At 41.5% G+C, this 15,393-nt stretch overlaps 1 protein-coding gene across 1 annotated transcript; it reads left to right on the forward strand.

The window, feature by feature from the left end:
* Nucleotides 1-5,362: 5,362 nt before the first annotated feature.
* On the forward strand, nt 5,363-6,687 carry LOC123607560 (olfactory receptor 7A10-like). The gene has a single exon (XM_045497058.1). It carries the CDS (start codon nt 5,363-5,365, stop codon nt 6,329-6,331), a length of 969 nt encoding a protein of 322 aa, XP_045353014.1. The 3' UTR covers nt 6,332-6,687.
* The last annotated feature ends 8,706 nt before the right edge of the window (nt 6,688-15,393 follow it).

Here is a 15,393-nt window from a genome sequence, read left to right on the forward strand (position 1 = left end):
GAGACAGAGCATGAACGGGGGAGGGGCAGAGAGAGAGGGAGACACAGAATCGGAAACAGGCTCCAGGCTCTGAGCCATCAGCCCAGAGCCTGACGCGGGGCTCAAACTCACGGACCGCGAGATCGTGACCTGGCTGAAGTCGGACGCTTAACCGACTGCGCCACCCAGGCGCCCCTAGTAGGGTGTTCTTTAACCTCCTTCAAGTTTCATAGCATTGTGGTCTGAAAGTGTGCATGGTATGATCTCAATTCTTGTATACTTATGAAGGGCTGTTTTGTGACCCAGTATGTGATCTATCTTGGAGAATGTTCCATGTGCACTCGAGAAGAAAGTATATTCTGTTGCTTTGGGATGCAGACTTCTAAATATATGTCAAGTCTATCTGATCCAATGTATCATTCAGGGCCTTTGTTTCTTTTTTGATCCTGTGTGTAGATGATCTATCCATTGCTGTAAGTGGGGTATTAAAGTCCCTTGCAATCACCACATTCTTATCAATAAGGTTGCTTATGTTTGTGATTAATTGTTTTATATATTAGTTGCCTCCTGAATTCAGCACATAGGTAATTTTTAGCTTTTCCTGATGGATAGTCCCTGTAATTATTATATAATGCCCTTCTTCATCTCTTGTTACAGCCTTTGATTTAAAGTCTAGTTTGTATGATATAAGTATGGCTACTCCAGCTTTCTTTTGACTTCCAGTAGCATGATAGATAGTTCTCCATCCCCTCACTTTCAATCTGAAGATGTCCTCCGGCCTAAAACGAGTCTCTTGTAGACAGCCAATAGATGGGTCTTGTTTTTTTTATCCATTCTGATATCTTATGTCTTTTGGTTAGAGCATTGAGCCCATTTAAATTTAGTGTTATTATTGAAAAATATGGGTTTAGAGTCCTTGTGATGTCTGTAGGTTTCATGCTTGCAGTGATGTCTCTGGTACTTTGTGGTCCTTGCAACATTTCACTCACAGAATCCCCCACAGGATCTCTTGTAGGGCTGGTTTAGTGGTGATGAATTCCTTCAGTTTTTGTTTGTTTGGGAAAACCTTTATTTTTCCTTCTATTCTGAATGACAGACTTGCTGGATAAAGGATTCTTTTTTTTTTCAATATATGAAATTTATTGTCAAATTAGTTTCCATACAACACCCAGTGCTCATCCCAAAAGGTGCCCTCCCCAATACCCATCACCCACCCTCCCCTCCTTCCCACCCCCCATCAGCCCTCAGTTCTCAGTTTTTTTTTTTTAATTTTTTTAATTTTTTTTTTCAACGTTTATTTATTTTTGGGACAGAGAGAGACAGAGCATGAATGGGGGAGGGGCAGAGAGAGAGGGAGACAGAGAATTGGAAACAGGCTCCAGGCTCTGAGCCACCAGGCCAGAGCCTGACGTGGGGCTCGAACTCACGGACCGCGAGATCGTGACCTGGCTGAAGTCGGACGCTTAACCGACTGCGCCACCCAGGCGCCCCAGTTCTCAGTTTTTAAGAGTCTCTTATGCTTTGGCTCTCTCCCACTCTAACCTCTTTTTTTTTTTTCCTTCCCCTCCTCCATGGGTTTCTGTTAAGTTTCTCAGGATCCACATAAGAGTGAAAACATATGGTATCTGTCTTTCTCTGTATGGCTTATTTCACTTAGCATAACACTCTCCAGTTCCATCCATGTTGCTACAAAAGGCCATATTTCATTCTTTCTCATTGCCACGTAGTACTCCATTGTATATATAAACCACAATTTCTTTGGATAAAGGATTCTTGGCTGCATATTGTTTCTGTTCATCACATTGAAGATTTCCTGCCATTCCTTTCTGGCCTGCCAAGTTTTAGTAGACAGGTCTGCCACTACTCTTATGCCTTTGTAAGTTAGAGCCTGTTTATCCCTAGCTGCTTTCAGAATTTTCTCTTTATCCTTGTATTTTGCCAGTTTCACTATGATATGTCTTGTGGAAGATCAAGTTATGTCTGAAGGGAGTTCTCTGTGCCTCTTGGATTTCAATGCCTTTTTCCTTCCCTAGATCAGGGAAGTTCTCAGCTAGGATTTATTCAAGTATACCTTCAGCCCGTTTCTCTCTCTCTCTTCCTCTTCTGGAATTCCTATGATACAGATATTGTTGGTTTGATTACATCACTTAGTTCTCTAATTCTCCCCTCATATTCCTGGATTTTTTTCTCTCTTTTTCTCAGCTTCCTCTTTTTCCATAATTTTATCTTCTAATTCACTTATTCTTTCCTTTGCCTCTTCAATCCGTGCTATGGCCACCTCCATGTTATTTTGCACCTCATTTATAGCATTTTTTAGCTCTTCATGACTATTTCTTAGTCCCTTGATCTCTGTAGCAATAGATTCTCTGCTGTCCTCTGTACTTTTTTCAAGCCCAACGATTGATTTTATGACTATTATTCTAAATTCTTGTTCCGTTATATTGGCTAATTGTTTTTGATCAATTCGTTAGCTGTCGCTACTTCCTGGAGTTTCTTTTGAGGAGAATTTTTCCATTTCATCATTTTGGGTAGTCCCTGGGGTGGCGCAGAACTGCAGAGCTCTTCCTCTGTGCTGTCTGGAGTAACTTGTGTTGGTGGGCGGGGCCACAGTCAGACCCGATGTCTGCCCCCAGCCCACCACTGGGGTCACGGTCAGACTGGTGTGTACCTTATCTTCCCCCCTCCCAGGGGCCGGACTCACTGTGGAGTGGTGTGGCCCCTGTCTGGGCTACTTGCACACTGCCAGGCTTGTGGTGCTGCTTTGATGGGATCTGGTATATTAGCCGGGGTGGATCTGCAAGGTGCACGGAGACAGGAGGGGCAGACATAGGTCGCTTTGCTGTCAGTAGTCCCTTGTGGGAGGCGTCCCGCAGCACCAGGAGGGAGGCTGACCCATTGGAGGGATGGATCCACAGAAGCACAGTGTTGGGCATTTGTTGGGGAAGCAAGTTCAGTGATGGGAACTGGTTCCCTTTGGAATTTCGGCTGGGGAATGGGAGAGGGAGATGGCACTGGCCAGCGCCTTTGTTCCCTGCTGAGCTGAGCTCTGTCTTCTGGGGCTCAACAACTCCCCCTCCCAGTGTCCTCTCGCCCTCCCTGCTCTCAGAGAGCAGAGCTGTTGACTTTTAACATTCCAGATGTTAAGTCCCGCTGGCTGCCAGAACTCATGGAATCTGGCCCCTCTGCTTCTGCAAGTCAGACTCAGGGGCTCTGCCTTGCCCGGCGGGCTGCCCCTCCACCACCCCGGCTCCCTCCTGCCGGTCCATGTAGCATGCACCGCCTCTCTGCCCTTCCTACCCTCTTGTCTACACTTGGCTCCGGAGAGTCTGTTCTGCTAGTCTTCTGGCAGGTTTCTGGGTTATTTAGGCAGGTGTGGGTGGAATCTAAGCGATCAGCAGGACGAGGCGAGCCCAGCGTCCTCCTATGCTGCCATCTTCCCCTCTGAGTCCCCCAATTTTTTTTTAAATAAGATCAATTTCTTTTAAAGAGAAATAATATTACTCCTTCCATTCTAATTTTGATTCCTTTTATTTCCTTCTTTTTCTTTCCTTTTTTTGGCGAGTTGCTCTGTCTGGAACCTGCATTATACCACGTTGTATATAAGGGTATGAAAACAAACATGCTTATCCTGCCTTATCTTAGGGGTCACTCTCAGTGTTTCACGTTTCAGAATTATTTTACAGGTGGGTTTACATATATGACCTATTTCGTGTTGTGGAAGTTTCCTTCTATTCTTAGTTACTTGAATGTTGTCAGTCTAAGGAATGCTTCATTTTGCCACATTTTGTTTACCATCTGTGGACATACTTATGTTACCCTTCATTCTGTTAATATGGTGTATTACACTGAGGGAGTTTTATTGCCTTCCTGGAATAAATGCCATTTGGTCATGATGCATAACCCTTTTCCACACCATGATCAAAAGGCTGCATTGCTGGAATATGTTCACATGTATATTCCTTGGGAATATTGTTGTGTACTTTTCTTTTCTTGCAATGTCTTTTCATGGCTTTGGTATCAGTGCAATGCTGGCCTGATGGAGTAAAGTAAGAAGTGTTTCCCATTTGATTTTTTTTTGGAAGACCCTGACAAAGATTGATGTTAATTCTTCTAATTCTGTGTGGTTCTTGTGTACCTTAACCATGACTACTCCACTGGAAAGCCTACTTTCACAGTGGAAAGCCTACAATCACAAACTGTAATTCTGCTAGGAGAAAGAATCTCTTTGACTTATGGTGTAGCCTGTCCTCTGCCTTCTAAAAAGTGTGCTTCAGCTACAAGAATACACAGTAGTACCACAATAATGGAGAACTCTCTCTGTCTCTTTCCCTACCCACATGTGTGTGTATGTGTGTGTATAGATCAAAGAGAACTTATCAATGAAGTACACACCCGTTAAGTATTTACAGCAACCTGAAGCTGTCTTATGCAATAGAAAATGCAGAATTTAGACCAACTGGAGACCTAGAGTAAGGGAAGAGAGAAAGACAGAGAATTATGGAGAAATGAATTATGTTCCATTTGTTTACATTACATAAAATGTATCCTGTTGTAGACAGACATCATATATAACATATATAACTGTAGTGTCCAGTGCCTTAGCATGTTTCCACAGATACAGGAGTTTTTGAGTTCTTCTCTTATTTACATACAACTCCTACTCCTGTTGTGTTACCTGCTCTGCTCACAATGTTCTCTTTGATGTTGCCTGATGATTTGGGGTGAGCTCTTGACTCAAGGTCTTTGCATATGCGATTTGTCTGCCTTAACTGGTTTTCTCAAAGTTATACACATGGGTCACATATCCCTTAGTTTTCCAGCTCAGAAGCCCCTGATTAGACATGATACAATGACAGGTTTCCCTTCTACTTAGAACTCCTTTGTCCTGAATTATTTTCCTTATTAGTTGTAACCATCATTTGAAACATCATTGATTCATTTATTTATATTATATTCCTCCCCCTGACACACACACACACACACACACACACACACACACACACACACACCTAATACTAAGTCTTGTTAATTTCAAACACACATCACTACTTTTTGCAATGCTTTCAACCAAACTTGTCACAAGGTATTTTGTTAAATTTTGTTGGGTGAATAAAAAAGTCTCAGGAAATTTATGGAGGAGAACATTGTTTTGAATTATGTTTTTTTATTTGGATCAAGAACTGCTAACAGTTTCAGCCTCACAGAAAACATGGAGCATTTGAGAGTCTCTGAAATTTTCTGGTACGTATTCTAGGTTGGTAGAGAATGTGTAAGAATTAGTGAGTGCATCATGTTGAAAACACAGCATTGCTCTTAATTCTATGATCACAGCTGGTGCCTTTACAATGCTCTTATCTCTGTTCCAGCTGTTTTCATCAGTTACATGGAAGGAAGAAATCAAACTCATGTTACAGAATTTATCCTCCTGGGACTCTCAGACCAGGGGGAACGGCAGTCTCTGCTCTTTTGGCTGTTCCTGTCCATGTACCTGGTCACCTTCACTGGGAACCTAGTCATGATCCTGGCCATTATCACGGACTCCTGCCTCCACACGCCCATGTACTTCTTCCTCTCCAACCTGTCCTTTTCAGACATCTGTTTCACCTCCACCACCGTCCCAAAGATGCTGCTGAACATCCAGACGCAGAGCAGAGCAATCTCCTATGAAGGGTGCCTCAGTCAGATGTACTTTTTCATGCTTTTTGGAGGATTAGACCACTTCCTCTTGACAGTGATGGCCTATGACCGGTTCATGGCCATCTGTCACCCATTGCACTACATGGTCATCATGAACCCCAAGTTCTGTGGCATTATGCTCCTGGGATCCTGGATACTGAGTGTTCTTGACTCTCTATTACATGACTTACTGATTTTGCGACTCTCTTTTTGCACAGATCTGGAGATCCTTCACTTTTTCTGTGAACTTAAGCAGGTGATCCAACTTGCTTGCTCTGATAGGTTCCTCAATGACCTGGCAGTGTATTTGGTAAGTGGACTTCTGGGTGTTGTCCCACTCACTGGCATCCTGTTCTCTTACTCTAGAATTGTCACTTCCATTTTGAGAATTTCATCAGTGAGGGGCAAGTATAAAGCATTTTCCACGTGTGGGTCTCACCTCTCAGTGGTCTCTTTGTTCTATGGTACAAGCCTTGGGGTGTATCTGAGTTCTGCTGCTGCACAAAACTCCAGGGCAAGTGCCATAGCCTCAGTCATGTACACGGTGGTGACGCCCATGTTGAACCCCTTCATCTATGGTCTGAGGAACAGAGACATCAAGCACGCCCTGGGAAAACTCTTTAGCAGAGGGGTGTTCTCTGCATATAGGATTCTTTGTTTTAAGATAAAGTTATGAATAACAGGGCTTAAAACCCTAGAAGACCTAGTTCATGTTATTTAACTCAATTCAGAGACTGACAATCTGCAGTTTATCTTTCTACAGTATTCAGTTGCTAAAAGTTTTTCATACACTATAAGCAACATTTCTTCTGAAATTTTTTAAAGTTTATTTATTTATTTTGAGAGAGAGGGAGCAAGAGCGTGTGGGAGGAGCAGATACAGATTGAAGATATATCCTATGCTGTGTCCATATTGTCAGCGCAGAACCTGAAGTGGGGCTCAGTCTCAGAAAGCATGAGATCTTGAGGTAAAGCGAAATCAAGTGTTGGATGCTCAACTGACTGAGCCACCCAGGCACCTGTCTTCTGCATTTTAAAAAGTTTTTACACCTCCCATTAAATTCCATTGCATGGGTTTAAAAATATTTTTTATTGTTTATTCATATTCTGTGTGTGGATGTGTGTGTGTGTGTGTGTGTGTGTGTGTGTGTGTGTGTGTTTGTGTGAGAGTGAGAGAGAGAGAGAGAGAGACAGAGAGAGACAGCGTAGTCGGGGAGGGGCAGAGAGAGAGGGAGACACAGAATCAGAAGCAGGCTCCAGGCTCTGAGCTGTCAGCACAGAGCAAGACGCAGGATTTTAAACCATGAATTGTGAGATCATGAGCTGAGCCAAAGTCAGACGCTCAACCAACTGCGCTGCCACGTGCCCCCATTGCATGGATATTTAAGAACACAGACATAATACAGCAAATTAAATACTTATAATGTGATAGGAAAAGCAGTGGAGCAAATGTGAAAGGCTTCTTCTTTGGGTTGAAAGCAGGTATTTGTTAGCGACTCTGCTTTTGGAAGAAAATCTTTGAACATATCAGAGGTTGTATACAAGTTTCCAGGGTTTTATGTCAATCTAGCTTGGAAGGCAATCACATCTACAAGAGCAGAGGCACCTGGAACCCTCTGTGATTAGTTTACAATAATCCACCTTCAGGACGCAATCGTTAGTTTTCCCTCACACAGTCCAAAACATAAATGAAGTGTGAAGGTAATAGAATTGCAACTCCTGATTTTTCCAGCCTTGATGGTGTCATTCTTGGTGGTTTCCAGGGATGCATTATTATTTTTCCTTTAATGTTTTGGTAGGCAGCAACGCCGTCCTGTGATTTCCCTCAGCACCTCCTACCCTAATAGACTCTTCACAGATCTCACACACAATATGGCTACTCTGCCTACTGCCACCGCCATCTTTTCTAATGCTACATCCCAGAAATTAGGCAGTGTGAGCAGGATACACTCATGGACCTAACCTGTGTTGTGTGAGACAGAGTAAGACGAATGTCTCCTTATCACCTGACCCCGGAAGCCACCACTTGGATTGTCAGCCATAACGGTAATCTCCTATTACCTGGTTCACAATTTTCCAGCGAAACGTCCACAGGTCCCTTCAAACACTAGTATGCAGATAAATGTTCATGGAACTGTCTCTCAGAAGCAAAGACGAAAAGAAACAGGGAAAGCAGGAAGAAAGGAAGAAAATGAGAAGAAAGGATTAAGAAGACAGCTTACTCTTCTTAACATTTGCCAGTTTCTATGGGATAATTGCTCTCATCTTGCCCAATATCAAGGTGTCAATTTTAGTTGACACCACAGTCCTCATGAACCATTATGAGCTAGCCAGTGCCATCATCTCAGAGCCTTTGGGTTGGGTTTGGAGGAAATGTAAAGCATTTGTTGCCATTTTACAGCCCTCCATCAGGTGTAAATGGTTCCATCAATTGAAGATCTGGGCAGTGAACATACTCAGGACTGATAGTCTGGTAGAGATTATGACCCTTCATTGTGGTGACTCAGGTCAATCTTTTCTTCATGATCATTGGAGATGGTGTTTTTTATTTTTATTTCTTGGTTTTGGTTAGCTTATATTTTTAGTTACACAAATCGGATGTGCCCTTAGTAAGCTGCCCATTATATTTTTGCGTGGAAATGCTAAACTCTGCTAGTGCAGAGCCTGATAGGGGGTTCAAACTCACAAATTGTTAGATCATGACCTGAGCCAAAATCAAGAGTTGAATGCCTAACAGACTGAGCCACCCAGGCACCCCTGAAATTCTTTTAAAGCATGTCTCTCTTTTTTTCATCTTTTTTTTTTGGTCAGGGTGAAATATACATAACATTTTTATTTTAAACATTTTGAAATATACTTATGGGGCCTTAAGTACTTTCCCACAGTTGAGCAACCTCTATCCACCTCCACAACTGTCTCATATTCTCAAAATGAACCTCTGTCTACTTGAAATATTAAGTTTGTATTGCCCCTTTGCCCAGCCCCTGTCTCCCACCACCCTACCCTCTGTCTCTAAAACTGTTCACTCTAGGTATCTCATATATGTGTAATTGTATAATATTGGTACTTTTGTGCTGGCTTTCTTTCAGTTAGCGTAATGTTTGTGAGGTTCATCCAGATTGTAGCCTGTGCCAGAATTCCACCCATTGTAAAGGCTGAATGATGTTCCACTCTATGTGTTCACCACACTTTGTTCATCCGTGAGTTTGTTGATGGATATTCAGGCTGTCTCCACATTTTGGTGACTGTGAACAAAGGTGATCATTCTATGTTTACACTTTGAGGAACTGGCACAATCTTTTCTACGGTAGCTGTGCCACGTTTCATTGGCATCAGCAAGTGCCACCAGGTTGCAATTTCTCCTTATCCTCACCAACAATTATTTTTTGTTTTGGGTTTTAACAATAGACATTCTAGTACGCATTATACCGTACTATACATTCTAGTATGCATTCTAGTAGGCATTCTAGTACCCATTATACTATACTATAATCACATTGTAGGTTTGATTTGCATTCCCTAATGATTAGTCATGTTTTGCGTCTAAGTAGCCATGCCTCGATCTTCCTTGGAGAAGTGTCTATTTGAGTCCATAGCCCATGTTCTTTTTCTTTCACCATTACTTTTGTTTTTAAATTTATTTAAAAATTTTAATTCCAGTACAGTTAACATACAGTGTAATACTAGTTTCAGGCGTACAATATAGTGATTCAGCATTTCCGTACAACACCCGGTGCTCATCATGACAAGGACACTCCTTAATCCCCATCACCTATTTCACCCATCCCCCACGCGTCACCCTCTGGTAACTATCAGTTGGTTCTCTATATAGTTAAGAGTCTGTTTCTTGGTTTGCCTTTTTCCCTTTGCTCGTTTGTATTGTTTCTTAAATTCCACATATGCGTGAACTCCTATGGTATTTGTCTTTCTCTGAATTGCTGATTTCGTATAGTAATAGTCTCTAGGTCCGTGGACCTGATGCCAAAGGCAAGATGTCATTTTTGTTTTCACTGGCTGAAAAATATTCCATCGTGTGTCTACATGTACTGTATCTTCTTTATTCATTCACGTATTGGTTGACACTTGGGCTGCTGCCACCATTTGGTTATCATAAATGGTACTACTATAAATATAGAGGTGCAAGTGTCCCTTTGAATTTTTTTTTTTTGGTATGTTTTGGGTAATGACCCAGTAGTGCAATTACTGGATTGTGGGGAAGCTTTATTGATGCCTTGAAGGAACCTCTATACTCTTTTCCAGAGTAGCAGCTCCAGTTTTGATTCCCACCAACAATACCAGAGGGTTCCCTTTTTTTCCCAAACCATTGCTCACACTGGTTGTTTCTATTTTTAAAAAAATTTTAACGTTTTTTTATTATGGAAGCATTGAATCCCTATATAGTACACCAGAAACTAATATTAAAGTGTATGTTAAGTAATTGGGATTTAAATAAAAGGATTTCATTAAAAAAATTTTTTTTTAATGTTTATTTCTTTTTGAGAGGAAGAGAGAGAGAGAGAGAGAGAGAGAGAGATAATGAGCGGGGAAGGGACAGAGAGGAAGACCCAGAATCTGAAGTGGGCTCCAGGCTCCAAGCTGACAGCACAGAGCCTGACGTGGGGCTCAAACTCACAAACCATGAGATCATGACCTGAGCCAAAGTCAGACACTTAACCGACTGAGCCCCTCAGGCACCCCAAAAGGATTGGCTTTTTAAAATTGAATTGTTTGGGGTTTTTTGCTGTGAAATTTTTGAAAATTTTTACATATTTTGGTTATTAATCTGTTACCAGGTATGTGCTTTGTCAATCTTTTTTCCGTTTTGTTGGTTGCCTTTTTACTGTGTGCCCTTTCATGCACAAAAATTTTAATTCTGCCAAAATAATTGCTTCTCTAATTGCCTGTGTGTTTGGTGTTCTAAACAGGAAATCTTTGTCCAATCTAGTGTCATAAAGATGTACCTCTGTGTTTTCTTTTAAGTGCCTATAGGTATATTTCTTATGCTTCAGTCTGTGATCCATTTCGAGTCATGTTGGTAGATGGTGGACAGAAGGGTTAGCTTCATCTTTTTGTATGGGGATACCCAGGTTTTCCATCACCATGACTTGAAAAGGCTGTCTATTTACTACTGAACTGTCCTGGCACTCTTGGCAAAAATCATTCAATCATCATATTTGAGTTTATTTCAGGGGCCCCTCGTTTTCCATTGAGTTATATTTCTGTTTTTGTAGCTGTTGTTGAAAACAGACCAGTTTGAAATTATGTGGTAAATCTGAAAATCATATTTTCTCCCTTCCCTGGGCATTATTTATATTGAGGTATAATTTACAAGTGTTGTATTAATTTGACGTGTACAATATAATGCTTAACAATTCTATACACTGTTCAGTGCTCATGGACATCAGTGTATTCTTAATACCCTTTATTTATCTCACCCATCCCCACCCACATTCCCTCTTGCAACCACCTGTTTGTTTTCTGTGTTAAAGAGTCTGTGTTTATGTCTGTCTTTTCTTGTTTGGTCCTTTCTTTTAATTCTTATAGTCCACTTATGAGTGACATCAAATGGTATTTGTCTTTGTCTGGCTGGCTCATTTCACTCGGCACTCTGCCCTCTAGGTCCATCCAATTGCATTCTTACATAATATTTTATTATGTCTTTTCACCTTTTAAAAGTGTCCATTCCTTCCCTATTTTTCCATCTACAGTTTTCTTTGACTATTGTTATATCAAGAGTCTGTGTCTAACATGATTGCATGGTGAGTTTTCCACAGGGAGAACTTGATCCTCGGCATCTCATCATGAAATCTGCACTGAAACTCCACTATTTTCATAAGTATGTGTCAAACCTGTAACAAAAGTACAAGCGTCTCTGCTCTCTGCAGGCTAACTGCTCAGGGTCATGTTTGAATTGTCATACTTGCCCCCTGATTATTGGCCAGCAAGTATGAAGTATTTCCCACATTGGCTGCCCAGATACTTCCTCTTGGAGTGCCTTATCCCTTTCTCCCTCCTCAAGAGTTGGGACAAAGAAAAGGTTCTTTGTGCGGCCTTCACTCAACTCTTCTGGAAAAGTTGACTAGGGTTGTATTCTTTTTCTCATGTGTCAGTGCCCCTTCAGGGTAGTTCATTCATGTATGTTTTATTTTATTTTCAAATTTATATTTTAGGTGGTTAACATAGAGTGCAATACTGGTTTCAGGAGGAGAATTCAGTAATTCATCACTTCCATACAGCACCGGCTGCTCATCAAAAGTGCACTCCTTAACTCAACACTCAGCTAGCCCATCTCCCTCCCACCTTCCTCCATCTGACTATTGTTGTCTCTTGTGGTCTCTTTCCCTTTCTCCTCTTTCCCCCTTCACACACGTTCATTTGTTTTGTTAATTCAATTCCAATATGAGCGAAATCATGTGGTAGTTGTCTTTCTCGGATTCTTATCTCTGTTCGCATAATACATTCTACCTCCATCCACGTCACTGCAAATGGCAAATTTGCATTTATTTTTATGTTTCTTGTCCTGTTGAGACTGTGAGCTCCTCAATAGAAGGGACCCTTCTTACACTTGTCTTCCTCCTACCACTTTGCTTAGTGCCTACTGCCCCACAGCTGCTAATGCGTGGTTTAGAGGATGCCCAAAAGCAAATGGTCAAGTGATGTTAAAAAGATATTGCCCACATTGAAGGAGAATGAGAAACAGGAAGAAAAGAGAAGCACTGCGGGGCCTAGGGGTTCCATGATTGTGAGCTAACAGAAGGGGTACAGATGGGAGAAAGAAGAGATTTAGGATACACAGAATTCTTCAAAGCCAAAATTGGATAGTTACTACAGTGGCTATGGCTTATTAATGAGAACCTCTAAAGACAGGGCACCTCCTTCTGGGATAAGAGAGTTAAAATGGGATAAGAGACAATCTGGGAATGCCAAGTCTTTGTCCCCATACCAACAATGGGATAAGATTGCATTCTTCTTTTCTCTCCTAGCGCTAGAGACCCAAGTCTTGTAAAGGGAAGAGAGACAAAAGAATATCTCATTAATGAGACTCATGGGAATTCATTCCCTACAGCTACAGAAATTAAAATGCCTTTGCTGCACCCATGAAGTCGACTCTTGTAACCTCAGGTGATATGAACACATAGCTGTGTCCTCCAGAACCTTCATGAGTGGGGCCATGTCTTTTCCCTTCCTAAGGATATAACTTCCAACCACATCACTCATCCATGGGAGAGACTGGGTCATTGATCTCCTGCTGGTCTGTGCTAATATCTGGGTGAGCCTTGGCCTCTTCAGAAGTCCTGGGGAAATGAGTTATGATGGGAGAGTCCCCTTGTATCGGTAGTTATTTTGGGGGCCTCAACAGGGACAATAAATTAAGGAGAGTTTAGTAATATCAAGCCCTGCCCATGAGGCTTTGATTCTGGAGGGCAACTCTGGATACACTAAACCATTTCTCCCTGATCCGTCTCCTCCAAGGTTAGTGCTTTATCAATGGGCCTTCATCTCTCAGCAGTCTTTCCTCTGTTTTTATTGCTGCTTCTTCCATTGTTGGGAGTGACTGTTTATTGTTATTGAAACAGTGGTTAATAGCAGTCATTCAAGAAACATTTTTTCAGAAACTTATGTATGGTAGACAGTACCATGTATTCTGGGACTAAATAAATGACTACAACAGTATTTCTTTTCTCAAGATACTCACTGTAGAAACAGAATGAGAGATGTAAAAATAAATTAATGTTATAATATGAAATTGCATTGAAATCTGGGGAAGCTGATCCCCCAAAGTTGACTGTTTATTTTATTCTTAATTGTTTTCAAAAAGAGGACTCTTTCATGGGAGTCAGTGAACACTTCATAGACAAGCTTATAGGTACTTAGCCTTGACGTTAGTGTTGGGGTCCTTCCAAGGCACAAGGGAGGTGAGAAGTCCAGGGAGAAACAGCAGAGGGGGAAATTTAGAGATGAAGTAAAGCAGAAGTTGTGCTGCTGTTATTAGAAATACTCCTTACTGTCTCACCAACAATCAGGAGCAGGGTCTACAATCTGCAAAATGAACCCATAGAAGCCTGGCTGGGTAGGCATCAGTCAGATGTCCAAAGAAATGTATGTTTTGGCTGGAGGGTTGAAATTTAACTCTGAAATTAGTAAAGAGTATGTGCAGGCTTTATGTCAGGGGATTAACTATGAACAGGTACTCTCCATGTAAAAATGACCCAGTACTGTGAGGAAAAAATTATTCCTGCATTCAGGGTGTGAGAAGCATATTTAGGGATACAAATGGCACCACAAGTGTGGGAGGGGAGGCAAGACGGGTCTCTGAGGAGGTGGCAATCGTGGATACAAAACCTCAGATGGATTTTTTTATTCATTCTTAAATGTTTACTAGAAACAATGCCAGATATCTATAGTCATCAAGTTATTGAAATGTTTCCCAAACTATTTCTGTGGTATCATTATTTTATTTTATTGATGGAAAGCAACAGCAATGATACTGCTTATACACAGAAAATAATGGAGACTGGAGCTCTTCACACTCAGAGCTCAGTGCTTCCAAAGCTTTGCATTTCATTAATAACTCTCATTTTTTCATCCCCTTTAATATTTGAACAGTTGTACATTTACAGAAACAATTTGCTGTGATAGATCAGGGAGTTATCATAAGCTCCCTCCCCAGTTTCTACTGTTTGGATCACAGCCTATCTCTTCCACATGTTAGTTTCAATTCTCATATCTCCTGAGCCTCCACACATAGTGACTGCGTCTCAGGCTTGCTTTATGATTGAAGCGATTGATAGTTCTGAGGACTACTGGTCAGGTGTTCTGTAAAATAATCTCCTTTTGGACACACCTTATTATTCTTTTTCCTGACTATACTGGGACTGTGGAATTTGGACTGGAAGACCAGAGAGCGAAACTGCCATGTTCATCTCGTGACATCAAGCATGCACACTGTCAACATGACTATTTCTCATTGGGGTTGCTATTGATGCCTGCTGTGACAGGGTTTGTCAGATTTCTCTTTCTCCTTTCTTGCCATCCTGTCCTTCTGTAGCAGCTTTCTATGCAGCCCCATCTTAAAGTAGGGTGAGTTATCTCACACCTCCTTAAGAGTAGAATATTTCTGTAAATCATTGGTTTTCTTCTGCACTTGATGTTGTGTCTTCCATATTTATTTTTCAAGTATTTACATTATATGCCCTGGGTTATAACCCAATACTACTTTATTTTGGTGCTCTAATTGGTCTTACTTTGCATTGGGGAGCTTCTTCAGTTAGCTGACATGTCCCTATCATTCTTGACTATTGGGGGTAGCAGTCTTACAGGAAAAGATGCTTCAACTTGAGCTTACTGTATTTTCCTCTGAGCCCTACAAGCAGTCATTTCTGCGAGGAGCCCTGTTTTATTTTATTGGATCATGGGATGAGATTCAAGATCTTGGTGCCTGGTGGCTTATTGCTACCAGGGTCTCTATATCTCCTCGATTGACCTGGCAAGGACACAGGAGTGCTTACTACTCTGTGTATATGCAGACATCCATACATGAGTCTATATGTAACCCTCTGTATTTTTATATAAGCTAAAGCAAGTTCATACTGATGGCACCAACTCTAATCACCAAAGGATTATAAGAGCTATGCCACCTTGCTTACATGTAAAATACCACATCACATGTGATACCTCATTCCCACCATTTACTGTCCATTTCCTTACATGCTCAACTTCAGTTAACATGTGCAGAAGT

The sequence above is a fragment of the Leopardus geoffroyi genome, chromosome A2, assembly GCF_018350155.1.
Source record: "Leopardus geoffroyi isolate Oge1 chromosome A2, O.geoffroyi_Oge1_pat1.0, whole genome shotgun sequence".
Taxonomy (NCBI): Eukaryota; Metazoa; Chordata; class Mammalia; order Carnivora; family Felidae; genus Leopardus; species Leopardus geoffroyi.